Raw genomic sequence first — 25,872 nt, 5'->3', positions numbered from 1 at the left:
ATTAATAAACTAGTTCATAGTCTCCATTTTCCTCTCAGAGTGCAACATGGTAAAGTATTTTACTCCCCCACGCTCATGTATATACACAGCTGCACAACCGAATGCTGGAATTATGATGTGCCATTCAACCTTTAATTACATAACCTGTTTTCAAAAATCACATTCAGCGTGGAGATTTTCCAGAGATGCTGGAGTTGGCAGATGGCCACCACGAAGCTCTCCATTTTCCACAAATGGCCTCTGCCAGCTTGGGAAGAACCTCCATGACCTGTGTCCTGAGAAGTCAAAGAGCAAGGACCCCAAGGCCATGGCAGGGTAGAGCCGTGTAGAGGGTGACCAGGTGGACAGCTCGCGGATTCCATCCAGAGAGGAGACTCAAGGATCATGCTAAGTAGGGAATGGGGTTCCCACATGTCCTCAGGCATTCAACTCCTGGGCCAGGGTCCGTAACGAAGGGAGACTTCAGCCCTCAAAGCCTCTCACTCCTACTCAGGTCTGGGCAGGAGGTCCTTCTGCCAAGCAGCTCCTCCTGCCCCTCACCTGCTTTCTGCCAGGAGAGACCTCTGTGTAGAGCTGGCTATGAGGTACCGGTACCATTTAACCTATTCTCATTTCCATGTCCCCATCCATGAATCAGTGTGTGCCCCTATTTCCACATCATCCCCAGGGCTTCAGGTGGGCAAGGGGCTCAGAGTTTACAGGTAGCCTGAGCCACTTTGGAGCTAGTTTTTCTGTTCAGGGCTTGACAGATAAAGTTTCCAGCTTCCAGAAGCTTCTGGAGATTCACACCCTTTGAGAAACAAGTTAGAGGATGCAGTAAGTCATGGTATGCCCTCAACACCAGGGAAAACATCAGCATGGACAGACAACTGTGATACTGAAAAGTAAAGGTGAAGATAAACAGGCTTTTTCCTTGACAGTGGGGCACCAGCTGCCTGTGAGCTCCTGTCTGTCTGGCACCTGGGTTATTCCTCTGACTCCCCCTCGTGTAAGATGCCCATCTCTATCATGGTTTGTAGTGCCACTACCAGGGCACAGATCTTATCAGTCTTGTTCAGTAGTCCCTCTTCAGGGCCCAGCACAGGGCCTGGCCCACAGAGGTAAAAAACTGATATTCAAGTGACAATTGTGAGGCAGAGAGGGAGGGATAAAAACACCAACTGAAAGAGCCAGGCAGAAACCCTCTGTTCATACAGTAGCTCATATTTGCTGAAGTGCACTCTGTGCTCAGCTCTGTGATAAGCATTCTACATAAGTTTTCTTTCTTTTTTTTTTGGAGACAGAGTTTGCTCTTGTCGCCCAGGCTGGAGTGCAATGGCACGCACTCAGCTCACTGCAACCTCTGCCTCCTGTGTTCAAGTGATTCTCCTGCCTCAGCCTCCTGAGTAGCTGGGGTTACAGGTGTGTGCCACCACACCCAGCTAATTTTTCTTTTCTTTTTTTTTTTTTTTTTTTTGAGAGGGAGTCTCACTCTGTCACCAGGCTGGAGTACAGTGGCGTGATCTTGGCTCACTGCAACCTCCGACTCCTGGGTTCAAGCAATTCTCCTGCCTCAGCCTCCCAAGTAGTTGGGATTACAGGTGCGCACCACCACACCCAGCTAATTTTTGTATTTTTAGTAGAGATGGGGTTTCACCATTTCGGCCAAGCTGGTCTCGAACTCCTGACCTCAGGCGATCTGCCCACCCTGGCCTCCCAAAGCGTTGGGATTACAGGCGTGAGCCACTGTGCCCAGCAATTTTTCTATTGTTAGTGGAGACAGGGTTTCACCATATTGGCCAGGCTGGTCTCAAACTCTTGACCTCAGGTGATCCACCCGCCTTGGCCTCCCAAAGTGCTGGGATTACAGGTGTGCGCCTGGCCCTCTACATACGTTTTCTTACTTAATCGTCACAATGGCTCCATGAGATAGACGGCATTATTATTCCCATTTCTTAGGTTCAGAGAGATGAAATAATTTGTCTGAGGTCTCATAGCCTGTGAGTGGCAGGAGTAGGCTTTAAACCCAGTTCCATCTGATCTTTAAGCACAGATGCTATTCTGCTTCCGTCCCGCCACTGAGGGCCCTGGTGGACTCTGGTGGATCCCTGGTGAGCTGTCTAACACTACTGTCCTCATTTTACAGAGAACAAAACAAAGCCAAGAGAGAACTGACTCATTTCAGGTCATGAACCTGACCCTTCCCAGGGCCTCTTCCATGTTCCCGGTGTCTCCTAGGACTGAACTGTCAAAGTCACCCTGACACTCCAGCCTTCTTGTGCCCATGTGTGTGGCCTCACTCAACCCTACTCTCACAAACATTAAAATATTAGATCAAATATCCATAATCCCCGACACCCTTCCCCTCTTTTGTTTTGTTTTGAAGAGACAGGGTCTTGCTGTTTCACCCAGGCTGGAGTACACTGGCAGGATCATAGCTCACTGCAGCCTCGAACTCCTGGGCTCAAGTGACCCTCCTGCCTCAGCCTCCCAAAGTGCTGAGATTAAAGGCATGAGCCACTGCGCCTGGCTAACACTTTCCCTCTTTACTCCTCAGCACCTTAACAACCCCAAATACCCCCATCCGCTTTTGTTCTCAGCTTCAGGCCCCCTCGTCAGTTCAGGGCTGTCACCACCAGGGGTTGGGTGGGCTTACCGTGTGAATGCCCAAGCCCTCTAGCATGTAGACTAGGTCTTCCGTGGCCAAGTTTCCTGATGCCCCCTGTGCGTAGGGACAGCCTCCAAGTCCTGCCACAGAAGAGTCCACGACACTCACTCCCATCTAGAAACATAAGGATGGTGAAACACGGTTGTTGCTGGGGACAAAAGCCCACAGAGCTGAGCCTTGCAAACCTCCCAATCGTCTGTTGCCTGAAATTCTAGAGTCATTCTTTGCTTTGGCTTATGATTCTGTTGACACGACAATCCCACAGAAAGAGACAGTGCTTCTCCTTTTAGTTTCTGTTACACTGTTTCCTCTGCCAGCAGTATCTTTCCTTTCATGGTGGACTCTCACCCTTTAGGTTCCAGTCTGAAAGCCACCTGCTCAGGGAGACCTTTTCTGATCCAGCCTAACCACCTCCCAATGCTGAGATTTCAGACCCCTGTTGTTTACTGTGATTCATTTATTATCCTCCCCCTCCCCGGCCACTTACCCCCCCCCCCCCACCACCTCCAGGCTACTCTCAGTCAGGGCCCTTGCCACACGAGGGCCATATCCCATCTTCCCAGGTCAGTCACCTCCCACTCTCCCAAATGACTATTTCACTTTCTCCTCTCTTCTTAAACCTCTATCACTCCCTTCCCCATCCTCATTCTCATCTGCTGCTTTATGGAAACGGATGCAATCAAAAGAGATGTCTCCATTGACTCCCACTGTCACATCTACCCACCTGCCTACATCTGGGCCTACAGACCCACTGTCCCTCATGCTGCCTGAGATGGACCCCGAGCTCCTAGCCAAGGCCAACCCCTCCACCTTGGCGTGAGGCCCATTCCCACCTGCTTCAGGATGTGCTCCAGTAAGTCTCTCCCTCTCTGCTGCAACCTGTTACTCCCCTCCACTGGGTCATCCTCACACAGCCTGCGATCTCTCCCATCTTTTACAAACCTTTTTGGAACCCTCTAACCTCCTATTTCTTTCCCCCCATTCAAAGCAAAGTCCCTCAAAAGAGCTGTTCCCATTTAACATCTACCATTCTCACTTGAACCCATTCGAAACAGGTTTGCGTCCCCACGACTCCTCCACTGAAACAGCTCTAGTCAAGGCCACTGGTGGCCTCCCTGTAGCTAAGTACAAAGGTCAAGTCTCTTCATCTTTGCACTTGACTAGCCGCATCATCTTGGACACCTTCTCCATGTGGCTTCCAGGGCTCCACATCCCTTGGTTTTCCTCCTAGTGCTCTGGAGTCTCCTGAGGCCTCGAGCCAGTCTTTGCTGGCTCTTCCTCACCTCCCTGATCTCGGCTGGAGCCCTTACTGCTCACTCCTCAGACAGCTTCTCTATCTCCACTCACTCCCAGTTAACTGCACCCAGGTTAACATACCTGCCTATAGATGTCTCGAGCTTCACAGATCAGAACACGAACTGCTGAGATCCAGTCACGCACCTCTGCCCTCCAGGCCTCCTTGCCATGTCTCTCACCTGGATTGCTGTAGGCTCCAAACTGGTTCTTCTGTCTCTCTACAGTGTATTCTCTACACAGCACCCAGAGGAGCCTCTTTTTTTTTTTTTTTTTTTTTTTTTTTTGATAAGAAGTCTCACTCTGTTGCCCAGGCTGGAGTGCACTGGCGCCATCTCGGCTCACTGCAAATCACTGCAACCTCCACCTCCCGGGCTCAAGTGATTCTCAAGCCTCAGCCTCGCAAATAGCTGGGATTACAGGCTCATGCCACCACGCCCAGCTAGTTTTTATATTTTTAGTTGAGACAGGGTTTCACCATGTTGGCCAGGCTGGTCTCAAACTCCTGACCTCAAGTGATCCACCTGCCTCAGCCTCCCAAAGTGCTGGGATTACGGGTGTGAACCACCATGCCTGGCCGAGAAGCCTCTCAAAGGGAACATTTCAGATTATCTCTCTCCCCGCCCCTGCTCAAGACTCTGTTAGCTTCCCAGCTCAGTCTGAAAGAGTCAAAGTCCTACAAGGCCCCCGATCTGGCCTTCCTCTAACCCTGACATCTCTGCCCCTCTCTCCTTGGTCACACTTCTCCCGCCACATGCCTCCTCATGATCCCTGAACACAGCAAGCACACGCCTCCCTCAGGGGCTCTGCGCCTGCTTTCCTGGGTGGGGCTCCCTTCCCTCCCCCTCCCTGCTAGGGGTCCGCAGGCCTCACTCACTCGCTTCCCTCAGGTCTCTCTCAAATGCTACCTTCTGAGTGAGGCCAATCTACAGAAAGGCCTAGCACTGCCTTAACCTGCTTCATTTTTTCTCCAGTGTTTATGAACACCTGGCCTGCTGTATGTTTGTTTATTTATTATCTGTCTCATCGTATTAGAGTGTCAACCTCGTGAGGTCAGAGACTCTGTTTTGGTCACAGCTGAATCCTTAATGCTGAGAACAGTGCCTAGCACACTAGGCACTGTTAGGTTAGGTTTTAATAGGTGAATAAATGGTCTTACAATGTGTTATTTACATGCCTGTAATCTTCCATCCGTCTTCCCCACCCACCATAACATGAGTTCCCAAACGGCAGGGATTGGGTCTTGTTACTGTTGTCTAAGTCAGCACTTAACCTGGCACATCGATCCATATTTCCGAAATAACTGATGGAAGAGGGAGGTCACGGGAAGCTACTGCCAGACATCACACAGCTCAACCTGTTCCCTGATAAATTTTCAAAAAGGGGATTCTGAGATATCACTGCCATGAAACAGAGAAGCACAGAGGAGCAGGAGTGTCCTGAGCCTGATCAGGATGAAGTTTTGCCTCAGACTCACCTCAGCTGTGCAGAATTCCCCTATACCTGCCTGGCAAGGCATAGGAGAGGAAGTCACTCTCCCTGCCTGCCTGGCTGGGAAACGCATGAGCCGAAGGAAAGCCCAGGAGCCAGGGCAGGGTGTCACAGTAAGCCGAGAAATGAGCAGACCCCAGAACTACGAACCTTAACCTTGACAGCCACAACTCTGAGGAAACCGGCCCAGAACGTAACAGACTCACCTGGCTTAGATACGAACCTCTAGGGGATAATTGAGAGAAAAAAAAAAAGTGGCTGGGACTGCCAACACTATCCTAGAGATGGAAGGTTAGGCCAATGCTACAGCAAGGTAGCTGTGGTCAGACACTAAGAATACTTCTATCCAGCCGCCAGCCAATGGATCTCCATTCTGGACCAGCCCATGAGAAGCAAACCTCAAGGGAAACTAATCTGAGGTCTTAGCTCAATCTGTGGGGAACGGCGTTAAAGCCTCTCCCGCTGAGTGACGTCTGCTGGCTTCTCTACCTCCTGCCTCCTCACCTGCTTCTGCTACACACCCGCACACTGAAAACCCTGTATGTTGTATGAGTCCTCCCTGAACCCCACATCAGTCCTGAGGTGCAATTCTGCCTAGTCACCTTTCCTCTTCCTTCAACAGCAGCTTACTTTGTCCTTCAAGCTTCACTGAGGCCTCTTTTGCAAATCCTCCCAGATCTCCTCAGCTGGGATGGGGCCCCTCTGGGCTTCCTGAGCCCCGTGCTCCTCCCTTCATAGCATCTGTCATAATGCAGTAGGATTGCCATGTAACTCCCTTGACTGTCTCCCCAACACAGAGGTGCACACTTCACATCTGGGCAGTGTCACCATGACTGTGTCCACCATTGCCAGCTCGGAACCTGGCATACTGGCATCAGTAAATGTTTGCTGAAAGAATAGATGATAACAAGCTGTCCTGCCCACCGTGGCCTTTGGGAGAATGGGCATATGCTTTCAATTACCTGCAGGGCCATCAAGGTGTTGGCCAGGGCTTGGCCATAGGTGTCATGGCAGTGGACAGCCAGGGCAGCCAGAGGCACTTCCTGCATGACAGCAGACAGCATGTCTTTCATGATCCCTGGGGTGCCCACACCAATGGTGTCCCCCAGGGAGATCTCGTAGCAGCCCATTGAATACAACTTCTTGGTGACCTAAGGAAGCAAGCAGGCACTTGGAGGATACAGAATCCACCAGCCAGGGGATCTGTGCACTCAAAAGCAGGGGGCCTTTGCCTGGGCAGAACACTTCTGTGTATGACGCACTCAATTCCTGCTGGATTACATGCTCCTCACCACTCCAACTGGGAATGATGATCCTCAATCTATGATCAGGAGGCTGAGGCTTAAGGGGCAGAGCCTGCCGCTGGAGCCAGCCCACAGTCCTGAGGCTCCAACCCCCGTACTTTCCTCCCTACCTGTGCCCCTCAGACTTCAGTCTTTCATTTACCACCGTCACATCATACTGTCAGGTGCAGGTGCGGGAATCAGTGAAGTTGATTCCTTCCATGTCGTTTTATCCTCAGCAATAAAATCCATGAAATCATGGGTCTGAGATGCTAGTTATATTTTTTTTCTTTTTTCTTTTTGAGACAGGGTCTCACTCTGTCATTCAGGCTGGAGTGCAGTGGTGTGATCTCGGCTCACTGCAACCTTGGCCTCTCAGACTCAAGCAATCCACCTCAGCCTCCCAAGTAGCTTGGACCACAGGTGTGCACCACCATGCCCAGCTAATAGTATATATATATAAAATGTATGTAATATATAATATATAATGTATATAATTATATAATATATAATGTATATAATTATATAATATATAATGTATATAATTATATATTATAATATATAATGTATATAATTATATATTATAATATATAATTATATATTGTGTAATTATTATGTATATATAATTATAATGTATATAATTTTGTATATTATATATTGTGTATAATTTTATATATTATGTATATAATTATATATACATAATACATAAAAATATATGTATATGTATATATGTATAATAATATATATAGTTTATATATATATATTTTTGAGAGAGTCTCGCTCTGTTGCCCAGGCTGGAGTGCAGTGGCACAATCTTGGCTCATTGCAACCTCTGCCTCCTGGGTTCAAGTGATTCTCCTGTCTCAGTCTCCCAAGTAGCTGGGATTATAGGCACCTACTACCACGCCCCACTAATTTTTTGTATTTTCAGTAGAGACGGAGTTTCACCATGTTGGCCAGGCTGGTCTTGAACTCCTGACCTCAGGTGATCCACCCACTTCGGCCTCCCAAAGTGCTGGGATTACAGTTGTGAGCCACCATACCCGGCCAATAGTCATATATATATATATGTGTGTGTGTATATATATATGTGTGTGTGTATATATGTGTGTATATATATATGTGTATATATATGTGTGTATATATATATGTGTGTGTATATATGTGTGTATCTATGTGTGTATATATATATATGTGTATATATATGTGTGTATATATATATGTGTGTGTATATATATATATATCTTTTTTTTTTTTTTTTTTTGAAACGGAGTTTCCCTCTGTTGCCCAGGCTGGAGTGCGGTGGCGCAATCTCAGCTCACTGCAAGCTCCGCCTCCTGGGTTCACGCCATTCTCCTACCTCAGCCTCCCGAGTAGCTGGGACTACAGGCGCCCACCACCACGCCTGGCTAATTTTTTGTATTTTTAGTAGAGACGGGGTTTCACCATGTTAGCCAGGATGGTCTCGATCTCCTGACCTCGTGATCCGCCCATCTCAGCCTCCCAAAGTGCTGGGATTACAGGTGTGAGCCACCACGCCCGGCCAATAGTTATATTTTTTAATAAAGGTACATCACTATTTAAATGTTTAGAAGCCCATTTGCACATCTCTAAAACCACTGCAAAATGGGTCCATATTGGAATAGGTCCAATATGGGTCCAATTGGAATAAGCCATACTGGAATAGGGTGGGCCCCTAATCCCATACGACTGGTGAACTTAAAAAAAGATGGCCTCACCCAAGGAGCTGTTGCCCACACGGGGCTGCTGGACAAGCTGCAGAGGGATGTAGCAGGGAAAGGGGAGCAGAAGACACCAATGATCTGCTAAATAAATGAAATGGTGGCGTGGCTTCCCCAGTGGCCCTGCACAGAGTGTGGGGTGGCAGTGGCTGGCCTTTAGGGGGCAGCAGGGTGCAGGGGAAGGAGCAGGCCTTTGAAGTCAGGAGACGCTGGGTTAAAGTCCTAGTTCTGCTGCTCACTAGCTGTGGGCCTTGGCAAGCAACTTAACTTTTCTGAGCTTCAATTTCTGCTTCTGAAAAATGGTGATGACCCTTTGGTCATATGGCAAGGATTGTGGCAACTGAGGCTAAGACCTGGAGCAGGGCAGCTGCTCCCAAGAAACAGTTGCTACTGCTACCATTCCACCTATCTGGATGCCACAAAGTATCCTGGGAAGAAGTGGGCTTTGGAGAGAGAAAAAATGGGGTTTGATACCTGATTTCCCCATTTGTAACCTGTGTGGCAAGTTATTTAGTGTCAGTTTCCTCAACTGTAAAAGGGAATAATAATACCAAATTTGCACAGTGGTTTTTGAGGACTAAATGACGTAAGTTCTTGGGCTGGTCAAACTCAATTCCCGTGCCGTGTTCTTCTCAGTGCCGACCTGGTGACTGTTCAGAGGACATCAGGGTTGTGGCCTTTCAATCACTACAAGGAACTGTGGGAACTCCTGGGTAAGGAGCCCCTCCTCAGAGAATCACCTCAACGACCAGACTGGAAACTGAATCGGAGGTTTTCAGGCTGGGTAGAGGCCAGGGGCTTCAAGGACTACATGTTCGGCCAGGAGGGGGGCCTCTAGGGAGCAAGTGCAGGGCTGTGCTCACAGCAGGGAGCTTAATGAAGGAGGTGGGTGAATGAATGAAGTCAGGAACCTGCAGGAAAGGGTGGGGAGAGGAACCTATGCGCTCAGGGGCAGACAAGGTGGCCAACCCTCACCAAACCCCCTGCCCTGACACATGCACACACCTCAGCTACTTTAGCTGGGGAGATCTTCCCTTCATAAGGGCAGCCAAGAGCACAGGAGACGTACCTGTGGGAAGACAGGGGAGGAATGAGGTCAGTGTCCTGAGCTTTTTGGCTAGCAGAACTGAGGCAGGGCTGTTTAACACACATTTCTCATCAGTGTGCAATCAACACCTGCAGCTGGGCAGAGTAAGGGCAGGGATGGTACAACTCAGTGCCAGGAGGAGGCAGTAGAGAGCAACGGCAGGGAACTGGGGGACAATGGACCTACAATTGAGGAAGCAGAAGTTGCATAGGCCTCAGGAGAGGCAGCCAAGGATTTACAATAAGCGGAGCAGGAGCTAGAGAGGGCAAGGAGAGTAAGCAGCTGGGTTGTATGGTGGGGAGACGGAGCAAAACTACGTGCCAGGGGAGCTGGGGCCAGTACTCCAAAAGGAGACCAAAGACTGGGTAAAACCAAACTCAGAACAAGAGCTGAGTTGGATATGAGTCAGTAACAGGCTGGGCTGGCCTGAGGACCAAGCTATGAGCTGCCCCAGTGAGCTGCTAGAGGATTCATTCGTTCATTTATTCGCCTGATGTTTACTGAGTTGCCTGCTATGTGCCAGGCACTGGCACAGAGCAGAGGGCAAAACTGATAAGGTTCCTGCCCTCTCAGAGCTTATCTCAAGTTACGGAGACGGCCAATAAAAAAGCAACCAAGTAAGTAATGGAGAAAATCTCAGAAGTGATGTGCTACAGAGGAAAGATGGGAAATGATAGGAGCAAGTGGAGGAGGCCAACTGTAGTGAGGGCCCAGGAAAGACCCCTCTGAGGACAGGATGTTGGAGCTGAGAGGAGCCAGGGGGGTCTGTGAGAAGAGCATTCCAGGCAGAGAGAAGACCTAGGGAAAGCCCTGAGACAGAACAGCCAGGCATGCCCCAGACAGAACAAAGGACAGCTGAGGCAGAGAGAGCAAGGGGAAAGGAAGCATGAGATCAGGAGGTCAGCGAGGTGGGCACTAGTCTCATCATCGGTCTTAGGGCTATGGTAAGGAGGGTGGATTTGGGATGTAGGTGACTTCTATTTCCACCCGCCCTGTTGGAGCTGTCTTTAAAACCCTTTAGAGTCAAGCAAATTCTGCATATTAAGAGGCATAATAAATGTTCAACAGATAAATAATTTCAGACTCAAAGATCTCGGTGTACTTTTCCATTTTGATGCTCCCACTTATTCTCCAACCACTGCTGAGCAAGAAAAAGGTAAGAGAGATGCTTAGAAAGACACAGATCTGGGATTTGGGCCGATGTTACTGGAGCACCTGCTTCCCCATTCATCCACCTGCCCGTCAGTGACTGAGTGCCCACTGTGGCTAGGCCCCAAGCTGGGAGAGTGGAGCACCCCAGGGACTGGGAGAGATATGGGCTTTGCCCTCATGGAGGGCACGGTCTAGTGGGGTCGGGCAGGGAGGGAATTTAACAAGCAGCTAAGTGCTACATTTAGAGGATGTCCCGACACTATGGGGTCCCAGAGAAGGGCGCTAACTCCAGCTGAAGGACTGGAGCAGCTTCTTAGAGGAACTGACTCCCACAAGAAGACCTGAAGGATGAGCAGGAGTTATCCCCGAGAAGCATGATGTGGAGGAAGTGTTCTTTTTTATTTTTTGGAGACAGAGTCTTACTCTTACACCCATGCTGGTGTGCAGTGGCATGATTTTGGCTCACTTCAGCTTGGACCTCCCAGGCTCAGGTGATCTTCCCACCTTAGCCTCCTGAGTAGCTGGGACTACAGGCACATGCAACCACACCTGGCTTTTTTTTTGTAGAGCTGGGGTTTCACCATGTTGCCCAGGCCCAAGCTGGTCACAAACTCCGGGGCTGAAGCAACCCGCCCACCTTGGCCTCCCAAGGAAGGTTGTTTTGAGTCTACAGAAAGCATGTGCAAAGGCCCAGAGGCAAGAGTGGAGGCATGTGACAAACAGAAGGAAGTTCCAGTTGGGCTGGAGTGTACCGTGAAGAGGAAGCAGGGGCCAGAAGGGAACTTGAACAGTAGGGCTACAGAAAAGAGCCGGGACCAAATCATGCAGGGTTTGTAAACCTCATTAAAAAGTCTGCACTTGATTAGTCACTGAAAGCTTTTTAACCAGGAGGGATGTGATCAGATGTGCACTTTTGTGGGGTTTTTTTGGTTTTTGTTTTTGAGACAGAGTCTCGCTCTGTCACCTAGGCTGGAGTGCAGTGGCGTGATCTCGGCTAACTGCAACCTCTGCTTCCTGGGTTCAAGTGATTCTCCTGCCTCAGCCTCCTGAGTAGCTGGGATTACAGGTGCATGCCACCACACCCGGCTAATTTTTGTATTTTTAGTAGAGATGGGGTTTCCTTCCCCATGTTGGCCAGGCTGGTCTCGAACTCCTGACCTCAGGTGATCTGCCCACCTCGGCCTCCCAAAGTGCTGGGATTACAGGCATGAGCCACCATGTTCAGCCCAGATGTGCACTTTTAAACGATCATTCTGGCTGCAATTTTTTTTTTTTTTTTTTTTTTTGAGACGGAGTTTTGCTCTGTCACCCAGGCCGGAGTACAGTGGTGTGATCTCGGCTCACCACAACCTCCGCCTCCCAGGTTCAAGTGATTCTCCTGCCTCAGCCTCCCAAGTAGCTAGAATTACAGCTAATTTTTGTATTTTTGGTAAAGACAGGGTTTGTATCCGCTACCACGCCCAGCTAATTTTTGTATTTTTAGTAGAGATGGGGTTTCACCATGTTGGCCAGGCTGGTCTTGAACTCTTGACCTCAGGTGATCTACCTGCCTTGTCCTCCCAGAGTGCTGGGATTACAGGTGTGAGCCACCATGCCCGGCCTCTGGCTGCAATTTGCACAGCAGTGTGACCTTACAGTAGACTATTCGCCCTTCCTGAGCCTCGGTTTTGAATTTATAAAGTGGGGATAACCCACTCCCTGCTGGGCTATTGTGAGGTTTCAATTATTATAGATAATACACACACAATGCCTGGAACCACTGATATTAGAGACATGATGTTGGAAACATAGAAGCCTAGGTAATTCTCCAGGGATGTGTGAAGAGCTAGTGATAAAGCCAGAACTCAACTGACCTCCACAAACCCGTTAGTGTCCTGTCCTGCTAGATTCCTTTAGCATGATAGCAGTGGTGCTATCATGGCTCACTGCAGCCTCGAACTCCTGGTCTCAAGCCATCCTCTGCCTCAGTCTCCCAAGTTGCTAGGACTACAGGCGCATGCTATCATGGCTAGCTGGTAAACTGACCCAAAATTCAGGTTTGAGAGAAAATACTTGCTAGGATTTCTTCTGACCACACTTATTTGGGAAAAGATGTCTAGGTATGGAGCTCGGGCTGCCCCCATCCAGAATAAGACGTTTGTGGCAGGAGGACCACTTGAGTCAGAGTCTAGCCCCATTCCAGAACGGTACAGAGGAAAGGATACCAATGTGCTCTGGACTCACCCCCGCACAGAAATATTGGCTGACTGCGCTGCCTTCAGGATTGCGTCAAACCTCTGAAAACTCTCCTCTATGGAACAATTGATGTTCTTCTTGGTGAAGAGCTCTGAGGCAGCTCCAAAGATGGCTACTTCCTTGGCTCCAGCAGCAACCTGCCAACATCCAGGTGAACTCCTTTCAGCACTTTTCTCTTTTTTTGTTTGAGATGGAGTCTTGCTTTGTCCCCCAGGCTGGAGTGCAGTGGCATGATCTCGGCTCACTGCAACCTCCACCTCCTGGGTTCAAGCGATTCTCCTGCCTCAGCCTCCTGAGTAGCTGGGATTACAGGAGCCCACCACCACGCCTGGCTAATTTTTGTATTTTTAGTAGAGACAGCATTTCACCATGTTGGTCAGGCTGGTTTTGAACTCCTGACCTTGTGATCCACCCGCCTCAGCCTCCCAAAGTGCTGAGATTACAGGTGTCAGCCATCACGCCCAGCCAGCACTTTTGTCTTTAAAGAACACTGACACAGAGTGGCAAAAAATTTCTCTTAAGGTAAATTTTATGTTATGTGAATGTTATGGGTTGAATTGTGTCCTCCTAAAAAGATATGTTGAAGGATTAAAACCCAGCACCTCAGAATATGACCTTATTTGGAAACAGGGTCATTGCAGATATCATTAGTTAAGATGAAGCCATACTGGAATAGGGTGGGTCCCTAATCCCATACAACTGGTGACCTTAAAAAAAGATGGCCAGCGGGGCGCGGTGGCTCACGCCTGTAATCTCAGCACTTTGGGAGGCTGAGGCGGGCAGATCATGAGGTCAGGAGAGCGAGACCATCCTGGCTAACACAGTGAAACCCTATCTCTACCAAAAATACAAAAAATTAGCCGGGCGTGGTGGCACACGCGTGTAGTCCCAGCTACTCAGGAGGCTGAGGTGGGAGAATCACTTGAACCTGGGAGGCGGAGCTTGCAGTGAGCCGAGATCATGCCACTGTACTCCAGCCTGGGCGACACAGCAAGACTCCGTCTAAAAAAAAACAAAAACAAAAGACGGCCATGTGAAGACACAGAGACACAGAAAAGGTGGCCCTGGGAAAATGGAGGCAGAGACTGGAGAGATGCATCTACAAGCCAGGCAATGCCAAGGACTACTGGCCACCACCAGACCCCAGCAGAGAGGCATGGGACAGATTCTCCCAGAGGCCTCAGAAGGAACCAATCCTGCTGACACCTTGATTTGGGACTTCTGGCCTCCAGAACTGTGAGAGAATAAATTTCTGTTGTTTTTAAGCCACCCAATTTGTAGTGCTTTCTTTTTTTTTTTCTTTTTTTTTTTTTTTTTTTTTGAGACAGAGTCTCGCTCTGTCACCCAGGCTGGAATGCAGTGGCATGATCTTGGCTCACTGCAACCTCCGCCTTCCGGGTTCAAGTGATTCTCCTGCCTCAGCCTCCTAAGTAGCTAGGAGTACAGGTGCCTGCCACCACACCCGGCTAATGTTTTGTATTTTTAGTAGAGATGGGGTTTCACCATGTTAGCCAGGATGGTCTCGATCTCCTGACCTCATGATCTGCCCGCCTTGGTCTCCCAAAGTGCTGGGATTACAGGCGTGAGCCATCGCGCCCGGCCTGTAGTGCTTTCTTAGAGTAGCACTAGGAAACAAACACAGTAATTTCTCTTAATAAAAAAAAAAAAAAAACTTTGACTTTCCCCAAGGAAACCACCACCACCACCATCACCACCCTGGAAGTCACTCTTGAGAAAAAGCTTTTTTTTTTTTTTCTTGCTCTGTCACCCAGGCTGGATGAGTGCAGCGGTATTATCATGGCTCACTGCAGCCTCGAACTCCTAGTCTCAAGCCATCCTGTGCCTCAGTCTCCCGAGTAGCTAGGACTACAGGTGCATGCCATTACAGCCAGCTAATTGATTTTTTTTTTTTTTTTTTTTTTTTTTTTTTGTAGAGACAAGGTCTCCTTATGTTGCTCAGGCTGGTCTCAAGCTTCTGGCCTCAAGCTGTTCTCCTGCCTCAGCTCCCAAAGTGCTGGGATTATAGGTGTGAGCCACTGTGCCCAGCCAAAAAAAGGTTTTTGCCTAAATACAGAACCAACATCTCCAAAGATGTTCTTGTCTAAAATTGTAAGAAAGTTGGCAGATGCCAGCAACTACTGTTGAAACTCTTGTGGAGAGTTTGGTTACCTTTCTCTAAAGAAGTGGATAATCAAAAGAGCTAACATTTATTAAGCAGTTACCTTTTATCTGGCTCTTGCTAAGCAATGTACATGCATCCTATCTTCTGAAATGCTCACAACTTCAGGTACTATCATTTAGCCCTATTTTATAGGCTCGTCAACTTCTCAAGATCACAGAGCAGTGAGCGGCAGGGCAAGGTTTGCCCCAGGGTCTGGCTGACAGACAAGCTGTTCAGATGGACATCCCAGGACAGGGGTCTGAGGCCCCAAGACAAGGCAGGGACCAATGCCATCAATCTCATTTCAGGAGCCCCCAGCAACAAGCTATCCTCTTACCGCTGCCTCGAAGCCTTTCAAATTTGGGGTCAGGACTGGGTAGTTGATGCCAGGAAACTTCTGAATGCCCTTCAAGACTTCAGTGTGGTCACCCATCTAGGAACCAAGGGAGACATTGCCAAGTCATCACCAAGAGCAGGCAGAGAGTTCAGTTAGAGAAAACCTTTTCATCACAAAACCTCTGTTCTCCAGAACTCTCAGCGAGTAATTCCTTCTGCAGAGCTGAGTCTCTCCAATACTTTTACTGTTTGTTTGACTGCTGACGGCTCAGAAGGGCCCTTGGTTTGGGTGAGATCCCAGTTTCTCCATATGGCCCATACTGCCAGCTTTACATATGCAGAAACAGCAGGAATACTACTACCAGCCATTTATTGAGAATGTACTCTGGGCCAGGCACTGAGCTCAGCTCTGTGTTAAACACTTCTTTGTAACAGGATGTTTCTTCTCCATTTAACTATCTTTGTGAAGCAGGAGTTGTCAGTCTTCCTCTTTTACAAACAAAGAAACCACAGACAGGCATAGAGGGTTTTAGACTTTAGGGCTAGAAGAGGTCATCTCTAACATCGAGGAGGGGAAAGGCCTTAGCAATGTCACTGAGCAAGTCAGAGGAGAGCCAAGACTGAACCCAAGGGTCATGTTCTTTTGCTGCAACACAGTGCTATGAATCACCTGAGACCTCTCAAGCCCAGGGGCTTGGAAACCTATGTTCTCAACTTATACTTGCTTCAAAGGCAAATGCAAAACTTTTCATCCCTGGAGAAAGGCCTCTCACTGAGGGCTAGGGCTCACCTGGGGAACCCACTTAGGAGACACAAAGCTGGTGGTTTCTATAACAGAGAGTCCTGCTTCAGAAAGCATGTCTATCAGCTTGATTTTCACTGGAGTAGATACGATATTCTATAGTGGAGAGAGAAACACCAAGGCAGCAAAGTTAGTAATAAAACAGCCTCAGAATGCAGTACCTGTTAGTTCAAGTACTATAGATAATTTTTTGCAGTGGATACAGCTTCTCACCTGAAAAGGAGTTATTTACATGGAAATATTATTCTGCCATGCAGGCTTTCCCGTAAGTAAATGTGTGATCATTTATAATCCCATCATAAACAAACTGAGAGCAATATGTGATGGCCTGAAAGGGCAGAGATGAGTAACCCTCTGGGGAGTATGGGATGGGGCCCCCAAAGTATCACACCCTCCTCGCTTCTGTCTCCCAACTGGCATAGGACTTCAGCCTCATGTGTTCAGCATTTAGCTTCTTTATCTTCCTCCCCACCATGTCCAGTAGCTCAACAGATTCTACGGATTCCTCTTTCCAAATCTACCATCATTATCCTGTATATAACATGGCATAGTCTCAAGCCACTAATTCATCCCACACAGGAATCCTCCTAAAATGCAGCTTCCAATCTTCCATTCTCTTGCATCAAAAGCTTTCTATGCCTCCCTAATATTTACAGGATTAGGCAAAAAATTCTGAGAACTCCAGGTCCAGGCGGACACATGCCTGTAATCCCAGCACTTTGAGAGGCTGAGGCAGGCAGATCGTTTAAGCTTAGGAGTTTGAGATCAGCCTGGGCAACATGGCGAGACCCTCTCTCTACAAAAAATACAAAAATTACCCAGGTGTGGTGGCACGTGTCTGTGATCCAGCTACTCAGGAGGCTGAGGTGATCACTGGAGCCCGGGAAGTCGAGGCTGCAGTGAGCAATGATTGTGCCACTGCACTAAGTGACACAGAGCAAGACCCTGTCTCAAACAAAAAGAACACACAAAAAAACTCCAGGTCCTTCTCGCTAGGTCCTCCCCTCGCCTGCCTTCTCCAATTTCTCTCCCACTGCTCTAACTTAATCTATTCCGCAATTTTTTTTTTTTTTTTTTTTTTGAGATGGAGTCTCACTCTGTTGCCCCGACTGGAGTGCAGTGGCACAATCTCGGCTCACTGCAACCTCCGCCTCCCGGGTTCAAGCGATTCTCCTGCCTCAGCCTCTAGAGTAGATGGGATTACACAAGCCACCACCCCAGCTCATTTATTTTAGTAGAAACAGGGTTTCACCATGTTGGCCAGGCTGGTCTCAAACTCCTGACCTCAGGTGATCTGCCTGCCTCAGCCTCCCAAAGTGCTAGTATTACAGGCATAAGCCATCATGCCCGGCCTGTCAAATAATTTTTGAAAGCCCTCCATGTTGCAGGCATTGTGCTAGGTGCCAGGGATATAGCAGTAAGCAGAAGCAGAACAGACAGGATTCTGCCCTTTGGGAACTTACACACTATTGTTTCCAACAGGCACTCACTATTAAAGCTAGGATGGACGTGCTAAACAAAAAAAAAGAAAAAAAGAAAAAAGCTTTTCTTATTGAAAAAATAATCAATATATGATTCTTTCAGAAAAACATGCCAAAAACAAAAGAAAACTACCCTTAGAACCTCCCAGTGATAACACTATTAACACCCTGGTGTGTAACCTTCTAGGTCTGTGCAGCCCATATGTCACTAGTCACATGCAGTTATTTAAATTTAATAAAAATTGTATAAAAATAAAAATACAATTCCTTGGCCACACTAGTCACATCTCAGGTTCTCAAGGGCTACATGGGTGTAGTGGCCACCACATGGAAAAGCTCAGGTCCAGAATATTTCCATCTTCACAGAAAGTGCTGGTCTAGGTCCTAGTCTAGGTAAATGCTCCCATACATATATAAACTTTTTTCTTACATAAAAGTGCAAGATTAAAAAATACATGGCCGGGCGCATTGGCTCATGCCTGTAATCCCAGCACTTTGGGAGGCCGAGGCAGGTGGATCACCTGAGGTCGGGAGTTCAAGACCAGCCTGGCCAAGCTGGTGAAATCCCATCTCTACTAAAAATACAAAAATCATCTGGGCATGGTGGCAGGGGCCTGTAATCCTAGCTACTCGGGAGGCTGAGGCAGGAGAATCACTTGAACCCAGGAGGTGGAGGTTGAGGTGAGCCGAGATTGCACCATTGCACTCCAGCCTGGGCGACAGAGTGAGACGCCATCTCCCAAAAAACACACACACACACGCGTGCGCACGCGCATATGCACTATTTGTTTTTGTTTGGAGACAGAATCGTGCTCTGCCTCAGCCTCCTGAAGTGCTGGGATTACAGGTATCAGCCACCACCATGCCCAGCCACATGCACTATTTTATAACCTGCTTGAGTTACTTTATATATGCCTATGTTATTAATGGCCTCATAATATTTCATTTTATAAAAAGTCCATAGTGTATCTGACCCAACTTTCCTCATACTAAATATTTAAGTTGTTTCCAACTGTTCTGCGCTTACCAACAGGTTTGTAAGGAACACCCCCAAGGCTAAATCTCTACATTTGGCCTTCATGACTTGCTTTGGATAAATCCCCCTACATGGAATTGCTGGGTCTACCCCACCCCACTGGGCTGTGGACCTGGGGAAACCAAACCTGTTGCACCACCATTCAATTTATGTATATACATATAGTTTTTAATAAGATGGAGTCTTGCTATATTGCCCAGACTGGTCTCAAACTCCTGGGCTCAAGCCATTCTCCCACCTCAGCCTCCCAAGTAATTAGGGATGACAGGCATGAGCCACCCACCCAGGTTGCCCCACCATTTTAGATCATTTAACTGTCACAGGTGTCTGTCCCTGTTTGGCCTCCTCTACTCTCCCCTAACTTGTGCAGAGGAATCACATCTTGCATAGCTCTGTCCACTGCCATTGCACCTATCACACGTAATACTCAAAGCAGATGCTTGAAAAACTTTTTTTTGGCTCATTTCCAACTTTACCTTTTCATTTTGTAGTCCATCTCGGGGACCAACTTCCACAATTTTCACCCGCTTTGGTAAAGTGCCCATAGATGAGGTGCTGACCTTTGGTTTCAAAGAGGAAACAAAAAGTATGAGGAAGAGATTGCCACAATTCCCAGGGAGACCAATATGAAAGAATGGATCTATCTTCACTAATAATGAGACAAGAAGAAATATTTCTCACCATTTAATTCACATTTGGTCTATTTTAGAATTAAGAACAAAAAGAATATTTCACTTAGTAACAGGAACAAGCAAGAGATTCATCCTTCCAGTACAGGTTCTCCCCTGAAGTCCAGACTCCTTTTCCACTGCCTACCTGACAGCCTCTATTCGCATCTCTTCAGTTTAGCAGTCCTGAAACAGAACTCTAATTTCTCCTAAAGCCCGTCTGACTCCACCCTTTCCATCTCTGTAAAAGGCATCGCATGCACCCTACTGCATAAGCCAGAACTTCATTGATCCCTTTCACCTATTCGCCATGGCCTGTAGGACTCAGTATGCTGCTGTATGTATGTCAGAAGGAGTTTAAAAAGGCTGGGTATTGCAGGGGGCAGTGGCTCATGCCTGTAATCCCAGTATTTTGGGAGGCCGAGGCGGGTGATCACTTGAGGTCAGGAGTTTGAGACCAGCCTGACCAACATGGTGAAGCCCCGTCTCTACTAAAAATACGCAAAAAATAGCCGGGTGTGGTGGTGCACGCCTGTAATTCCAGCTACTCAAGAGGCCGAGGCAGGAGAATTGCTTGAACCAGGGAGGTGGAAGTTGCAATGAGCCAAGATCGTGCCACTGTACTCCACCTTGGGCGACAGAGGAAGACTCCATTTCAAAAAAAAAAAGGCCAGGCACGGTGGCTCATGCCTGTAATCCCAGCACTTTGGGAGGCTAAGGCAGGCAGATCACTTGAGGCCAGAGGTTCGAAACCGGCCTGGCCAACATGATTAAGAAACCCCGTCTCTACTAAAAATAGAAAAATTAGCCAGGTGCGGTGGAATGGACCTGTAGTCCCAGCTTCTCAAGAGGCTGAGTGGGAGAATCGCTTGAGCCCAGAAGGTTGAGCCTGCAGTGAGCTATGACTGTGCCACTACACTCCAGACTGGGCAACAGAGCAAGACCCTGTCTCAAAAAAAAAAAAATTAAATGACTCTGTATGTCACTTGATGCTTTCCAATTAAGAAAAGAAAAGAGAAGACTCTATGAGTTGGCTCCTCTGACCTCCTGGAATCATCACTTGCCCCTACTGTCCACTCCCAACCTCCACCCAACAGGTTGCTAAGCTCCCTGCCTTCTCTTCCCTCTGCCCCAGGGTTCCTCATCTGGCTTTTTTAAAAAAACTGGCTCTTCTCACATCTCTCTCTCATCTTTCAGTTGCCGAGAGGCTTCCTCTGACCACCCTTTGCAAAGCTGCCATTCCTCCCACCCCCATTATTTTCTATTGCAGAGCTATAATTATTTCCTTCAAAGCACGATAAAGAATACCTACTCAATGTCTCTTCCAGTAGAACATAAGCTCTTTGAGGGAAATTGTCTGTCTCAACTCCACTTCATCCCTAGTGTTTGGCACTGTTTGGTACAAAGTAGCCACTCTTTAAAGTTACTAAAGTAACACATAAACCATGAAGGACATAGCTGTCCCAGAAGAGAGCAATTACTGAGTGTGGGGAGTAGTCAGTCCTGGACTTTTTGGGGTACGGGCGAGATGCAGGAGGGCTCTATTCTGTTACAGTCATAGGCTGGGTGATGACAAGCATGGGTCTAAGGGGAGGTGACACCCCCAGTAGCTGAAGACATTTTTTACAAAATGCCCTGAGTCTCCTCTATATAAAGTCAGCTCAAAATCTTAGTCTTCCCTATCAAGTAACACAATACTTTCTTTTTCCTCTTTCCTCTACCTGTCTTGATACTGTAACTGTTCAAATCAACTTTGTTTTATAGATTTAATCTGGATAAATATACTACAACGGGGCAAAGCGGGAGGCACACTGTGTGATCTGCTAAGGATCTCAACCCCCTGAAGCCCCCCAGGAATTCCCTGCTAGGAAGGAGCTGGAACATGTACAACTCACCTGACTGGCCTTGTTTTAGCCAACAAGGCTTCTTAGAGACTAAGGCGATGAGCCACTGAATTTCATGACGTCAACAGGCTAAGTTGGAAGGTCCCTGCAACTTGAATCTCCCTCCAACAGGGATGTTCAGCCTCTGCTAGTATATCACCCTAAAACTATCTCACTGGAGTATAAGTTTCATGAGACAGGGACTTTGTTTTATTCAATGCTGTATTTCTAAGGCCCTGGGACATAATAGGGGCTCGATAAATAACAGTTGAGTGTTGCTGAGATAATATAAAACCTGCTTCAGGCCAAGCGTGGTGGCTCACGCCTGTAATCCCAGCACTTTGGGAAGCCGAGGTGGGCGGATCACCTGAGGTCAGGAGTTCGAGACCAGCCTAGCCAATATGGTGAAGCCCTGTCTCTACTAAAAATACATAAATTAGCTGGGCATGGCGGCAGGTGCCTGTAATCCCAGCTACTCGGGAGGCTGAGGCAGAAGAATTGCTTGAACCCAGGAGGAGGAGGTTGCAGTGAGCCGAGATCATGCCATTGTACTCCAGCCTGGGGGACAAGAGCAAGACTTCATCTCAAAAAAAAAAAAAAATTCTAAAACCTGCTTCCAAGTTGCTTTTATTAGAACATTATAAACTCAATTCCACTTCCTTCCTTCCCCGTAACAGCTCTTCACATAATAATTCACAGTTTTTAAACACTTAATATTTGCCAGGCACATACAAGAACCATTTACATATTTATTTATTTATTTATTTGAGATAGAGTCTCATTCTGTCTCCAGGCTGGAGAGCAGTGGCGCAATCTTGGCTCACTGCAACCTCCACCTCCCAGGTTCAAGTGATTCCCCTGCCTCAGCCTCCCGAGTAGCTGGGACTACAGGTGCGCACCACCACGCCTGGCTAATTTTTTGTATTTTAGTAGAGACGGGGTTTCACCAGGTTGGCCAGGCTGGTCTCGAACTCCCGACCTCAAGTGATCCACCACCTCAGCCTCCCAAAGTGCTAGGATTATAGGCATGAGCCACCACGCCTGGTGAGCCATTTACATATTAACCCATACTGTCCTCTCAACAATCTTATCAGGTAGGAACTATCATCATCCCCATTTTACTGTAAGAAATCTAAGGCCCCACTTGGGAGGCTGAGGCAGAAGAATCGCTTGAACCTGGGAGGCAGAGGTTGTAGTGAGCTGAGATTGCGCCACTGCACTCCAGTCTGGGTGACAGATGACAGAGCAAGACACCGTCTCAGGAAAAAAAAAAGAAATCTGAGGCCCAAAGGGATTAAGTAATCTTCCCGAAGTGACATGGGGAGCTAGTCACTGAGGCAGTATCTAAACCTGGCAGTGTGGCTCTAGAGTGCAAGCTCCTAACCTCTGGGCCACTGTTGTCTCTTTACCACCGTTCAGTCCACAGTCTTCTCTTCTGGTTAAACATCCCGTTCCTTCTCTGTAAAGCTCTGCTCAGAGAGGGTCCCCCTAACCACACAAGTACTGTGCCACAGTGTCCTGAGGTATGGTGTACCTACATCAACACCAACAGCGAATACTGACTAAACCCAGTGTTAAACTACAGGCCAGGGACTATTATTATCCCAACTCTGTAGGTGAAGAAACTAAGCCTCAGAAAGGTTACCCAAAAATCACAATTAGAAAGTGACAGAGCTTGGACTTCAACCCATATCTGGTTCTAATACTAATACTGGTTCCTATGCTTGGAACCCCATGGAGGGCCATCTCATTACACCAAATATTTCTTAAAAGCTTATTAATATCTACTATTTCGTTTAATTTTCTTAACTTTCCGAGTTGGAATTGCCATCTTCATTTTACACATGAGCAGGTGGTGCAGGTGAATGGCCAAGTAAAGACATTAACGTGGCTTTCTGAGAGGGACCCAGTGCCAGGAGTGTATTTTTCCCTCTATACAGCTATAACTCCTTCTCAACTCTCTAAGGTAAAAATACCACCACCGACTGATCACTTACTAGGAGCCAGAACACTGCCAAATGTATTACTTACATTTTCTCTAATTTCCAAAACAACCCCAAGGGAATGTTGTCCGTTTTACAGATGAAAGAGCTGAGGTTTAGAGAAAGTAAATAACTATGTCATTAAGTCTAGAAAGTGGCAGAACTACTGGGACACCCTAGCTTCAGCTTTTATTTTTTCTGCTCCATACAGCTACGTCTCCCACACTTTTTCTGCGCTGAGAATGGGAGAGGGGAAAACATCAGGATCGAACAGGATCAAAGTGCAATTCCAAGGGAATCACAGCTTGGCTCCAATCAACGCAAGTCCCGCTCGGTAGGCTGGGATAGTTCCCCAACCATCTCTAAAAGCAACAAGAGTTGGAAATGGAGACGAAGGAAATGGAAGGGTGTTCGTGATTTTCACTAATGAAGAGTTGGAGAGGTCTAAGTTCAATTAGAGGGAAAAAGGGGCCAGGGTCATCGGAAAGGGCCCTGGGCGGGGAATCAGGACGCCTAGGATGGCGTCCCAGGTCTCCATGACTCAGACAAGTCACTCCACCTCTCCGGACCTCAGTTTTCCCATCCCCTTCAAAGGAGTTGAGGGAAAAAGGGAGGGTCCAGGACTCCAACGCCCTCCCGACTCTGGCCTGAGAGCTGTCCGGCCTCGCCTCTAAGACAGCAGCCACCACGGGCCAAGCCCCCGACCCTGACAGTCAGAGTGCCTGCAGGGCCGCTGCCTCGGCGGCTCGGGGCACTTACAGCCCGGAGGGACGCCAAGCCCACCAGTCGCCGCGGAAGCGCCTTCCTCATCGCTGCCATCTTGGCCCAGAATCCCCAGCGGCAGTCCAGCTGAGCCCCGCCTGACCGACGGCTCGTCTGGTGGGCGAGGCCCCGCCCCCGCCCCTCCGCAGTGACTTCCGAAGCTGGCTCCACCCCCAGCCTCTCTCCGTTTAGATTCCGAGTGCCTCTTCCATGCCAGGCCAAGTGAGACGCTAGGAATATAAAGATGAACAGAATCAGCCTGGACACCATGTAATCCTAGCACTTTGGGAGACCGAGGCGGGTAGATCACCTGAGGTCAGGAATTCGAGACCAGCCTGGGTAACATGGCGAAACCCCTGTCTCTACAAAAAATACAAAAAAAAAAAAAAAAAAAAAAGCCGGGCGTGGTGGTGGGCGCCTGTAATCCTAGCTACTTGGGAGGCTGAAGCAGGAGAATTGTTTGAACCCGGGAGGCGAGCTTGCAGCGAGCGGAGATCGTGCCACTGCACTCCAGCCTGGGCGACACAGTGAGAGCCTGTCAAAAACAAAAAAAAACAAAACCAAACAAACAAAAACATGAACAGAAATTAACCAGATTCTGTGGCTTCTTGTGTTTAGAGTGTGGGAGGTGTGAGGAGACACATATTAATAGTTACACAAACAGTCGTGTCATTTCTAACTTACACTATAAGAAGCAGTTTTACGATTTGCTGCTCACTGTTCCGAGTTCCTAGTGCGGATTAACTCACGCATCACGATCTTCAGGATTCAAACACAGGCAGGCAGCTCCACAGAGGGGGCATCCTTAGATTTCATACCTTAAAAAAATGATTAAGATTTACCTAGGTGTACTTTCTGAAGGGCTGAAAAAAAAAATCTATCCAGGTGAAGAGGATACAAGAAAAACTTTCCAGACGGTGTAGCATTCTCAATGGCCCTGAGGCAAAGAAAATGCTTAGAACACTGTTTTTCTCTTTTTTGTTTTGTTGGTGTTTTTTTATTTTGTTTTGTTTGTTTGTTTGAGATGGAGTCTCACCCTGTCACCCAGGTTGGAGTGCAGTGGCGCGATTTCGGCTCACTGCAACCTCCGCCTCCCGAGTTCAAGAGATTCTTGTGCCTCAGTCTCCCGAGTAGCTGGGATTACACGTGTGCACCACCATGCCTGGCTAATTTTAGTGTTTTTAGTAGAAACGAGGTTTCACCATGTTGGCCAGGCTGGTCTCAAATTCCTGACCTCAGGTGATCCGCCCGCCTTGGCTTCCGAAAATGCCGGGATTACAGGTGAAAGCCACCGCCCTCGGCCAGAGCACTGTTTTTCAAACTGTATGTTGTACCCCACCAATTGGTTACAGTATCAATTTAGTGGGTACAAACTTTATTTAAAATAAAGAACTAGAATTTTATCTATCTATCTATATTTATTTATTTATTTATTAAGACGAAGTCTCACTGTGTTGCCCAGGCTGGAGTGCAGTGGCGTGATCTCGGCTCACTGCAACCTCTGTCCCCGGAGTTCAAGCGATTCTCCTGCCTCAGCCTCCGGAGTAGCTGGGATTACAGGTGCCCATCACCGTACCCAGATAATGTTTGTATTTTTAGTAGAGATGGGGGATTTCACCATGTTGGCCTGGGCTGAAGCAATCCACCCTCCTTGGCCTCCCAAAGTGCTGGGATTACAGGCGTGAGCCACTGTGCCAGGCCCAAAATATAAAATATTGCTCTATAAAATAATAAAAGAGTGATCTAAAAAAATAAAAATAATAATAAGAAAGGCTGGGTGCGGTGGCTTACACCGGTAATCCCAGCACTTTGGGAGGCCAAGGTGGGAGCA

General features: G+C 48.0%; 1 protein-coding gene across 5 annotated transcripts; it reads right to left on the bottom strand.

Moving 5' to 3' along the window:
- Positions 1 to 105: 105 nt before the first annotated feature.
- On the bottom strand, positions 106 to 24,185 carry HMGCL (3-hydroxy-3-methylglutaryl-CoA lyase). 5 transcript variants are annotated; one of them, XM_054500635.2, is made up of 9 exons: positions 24,039 to 24,185; positions 19,223 to 19,306; positions 16,218 to 16,325; positions 15,429 to 15,524; positions 12,919 to 13,067; positions 9,462 to 9,525; positions 6,394 to 6,582; positions 2,636 to 2,761; positions 106 to 790 (listed from the first exon to the last, which is right to left on the bottom strand). In XM_054500635.2, exons 1-9 carry the CDS (start codon positions 24,096 to 24,098, stop codon positions 689 to 691), a joined length of 978 nt encoding a protein of 325 aa, XP_054356610.1. In that variant the 5' UTR covers positions 24,099 to 24,185; the 3' UTR covers positions 106 to 688. The 5 variants fall into 5 exon arrangements, with proteins under 5 accessions (XP_054356610.1, XP_054356618.1, XP_063514686.1 ...); XM_054500643.2 differs by lacking the exon at positions 24,039 to 24,185 and adding an exon at positions 21,310 to 21,575; XM_063658616.1 differs by lacking the exon at positions 24,039 to 24,185 and adding an exon at positions 20,727 to 20,745.
- Positions 24,186 to 25,872: the final 1,687 nt, after the last annotated feature.

This window comes from Pongo pygmaeus, chromosome 1 (genome assembly GCF_028885625.2).
Source record: "Pongo pygmaeus isolate AG05252 chromosome 1, NHGRI_mPonPyg2-v2.0_pri, whole genome shotgun sequence".
Lineage (NCBI taxonomy): Eukaryota > Metazoa > Chordata > Mammalia > Primates > Hominidae > Pongo > Pongo pygmaeus.
This window is presented reverse-complemented; position numbering and strand designations above follow the sequence as displayed.

Excerpts from the sequence above, each read along its gene's own strand:
- HMGCL (XM_054500635.2), bottom strand. The coding sequence starts at position 24,098 with ATGGCAGCGATGAGGAAGGCGCTTCCGCGGCGACTGGTGGGCTTGGCG. Across the intron at positions 16,326-19,222 it reads ATGGACTACAAAATGAAAAG|AATATCGTATCTACTCCAGT; the intron begins GTAAAGTTGGAA and ends TCTCCACTATAG. Across the intron at positions 15,525-16,217 it reads CTCCTAAGTGGGTTCCCCAG|ATGGGTGACCACACTGAAGT; the intron begins GTGAGCCCTAGC and ends CTTGGTTCCTAG.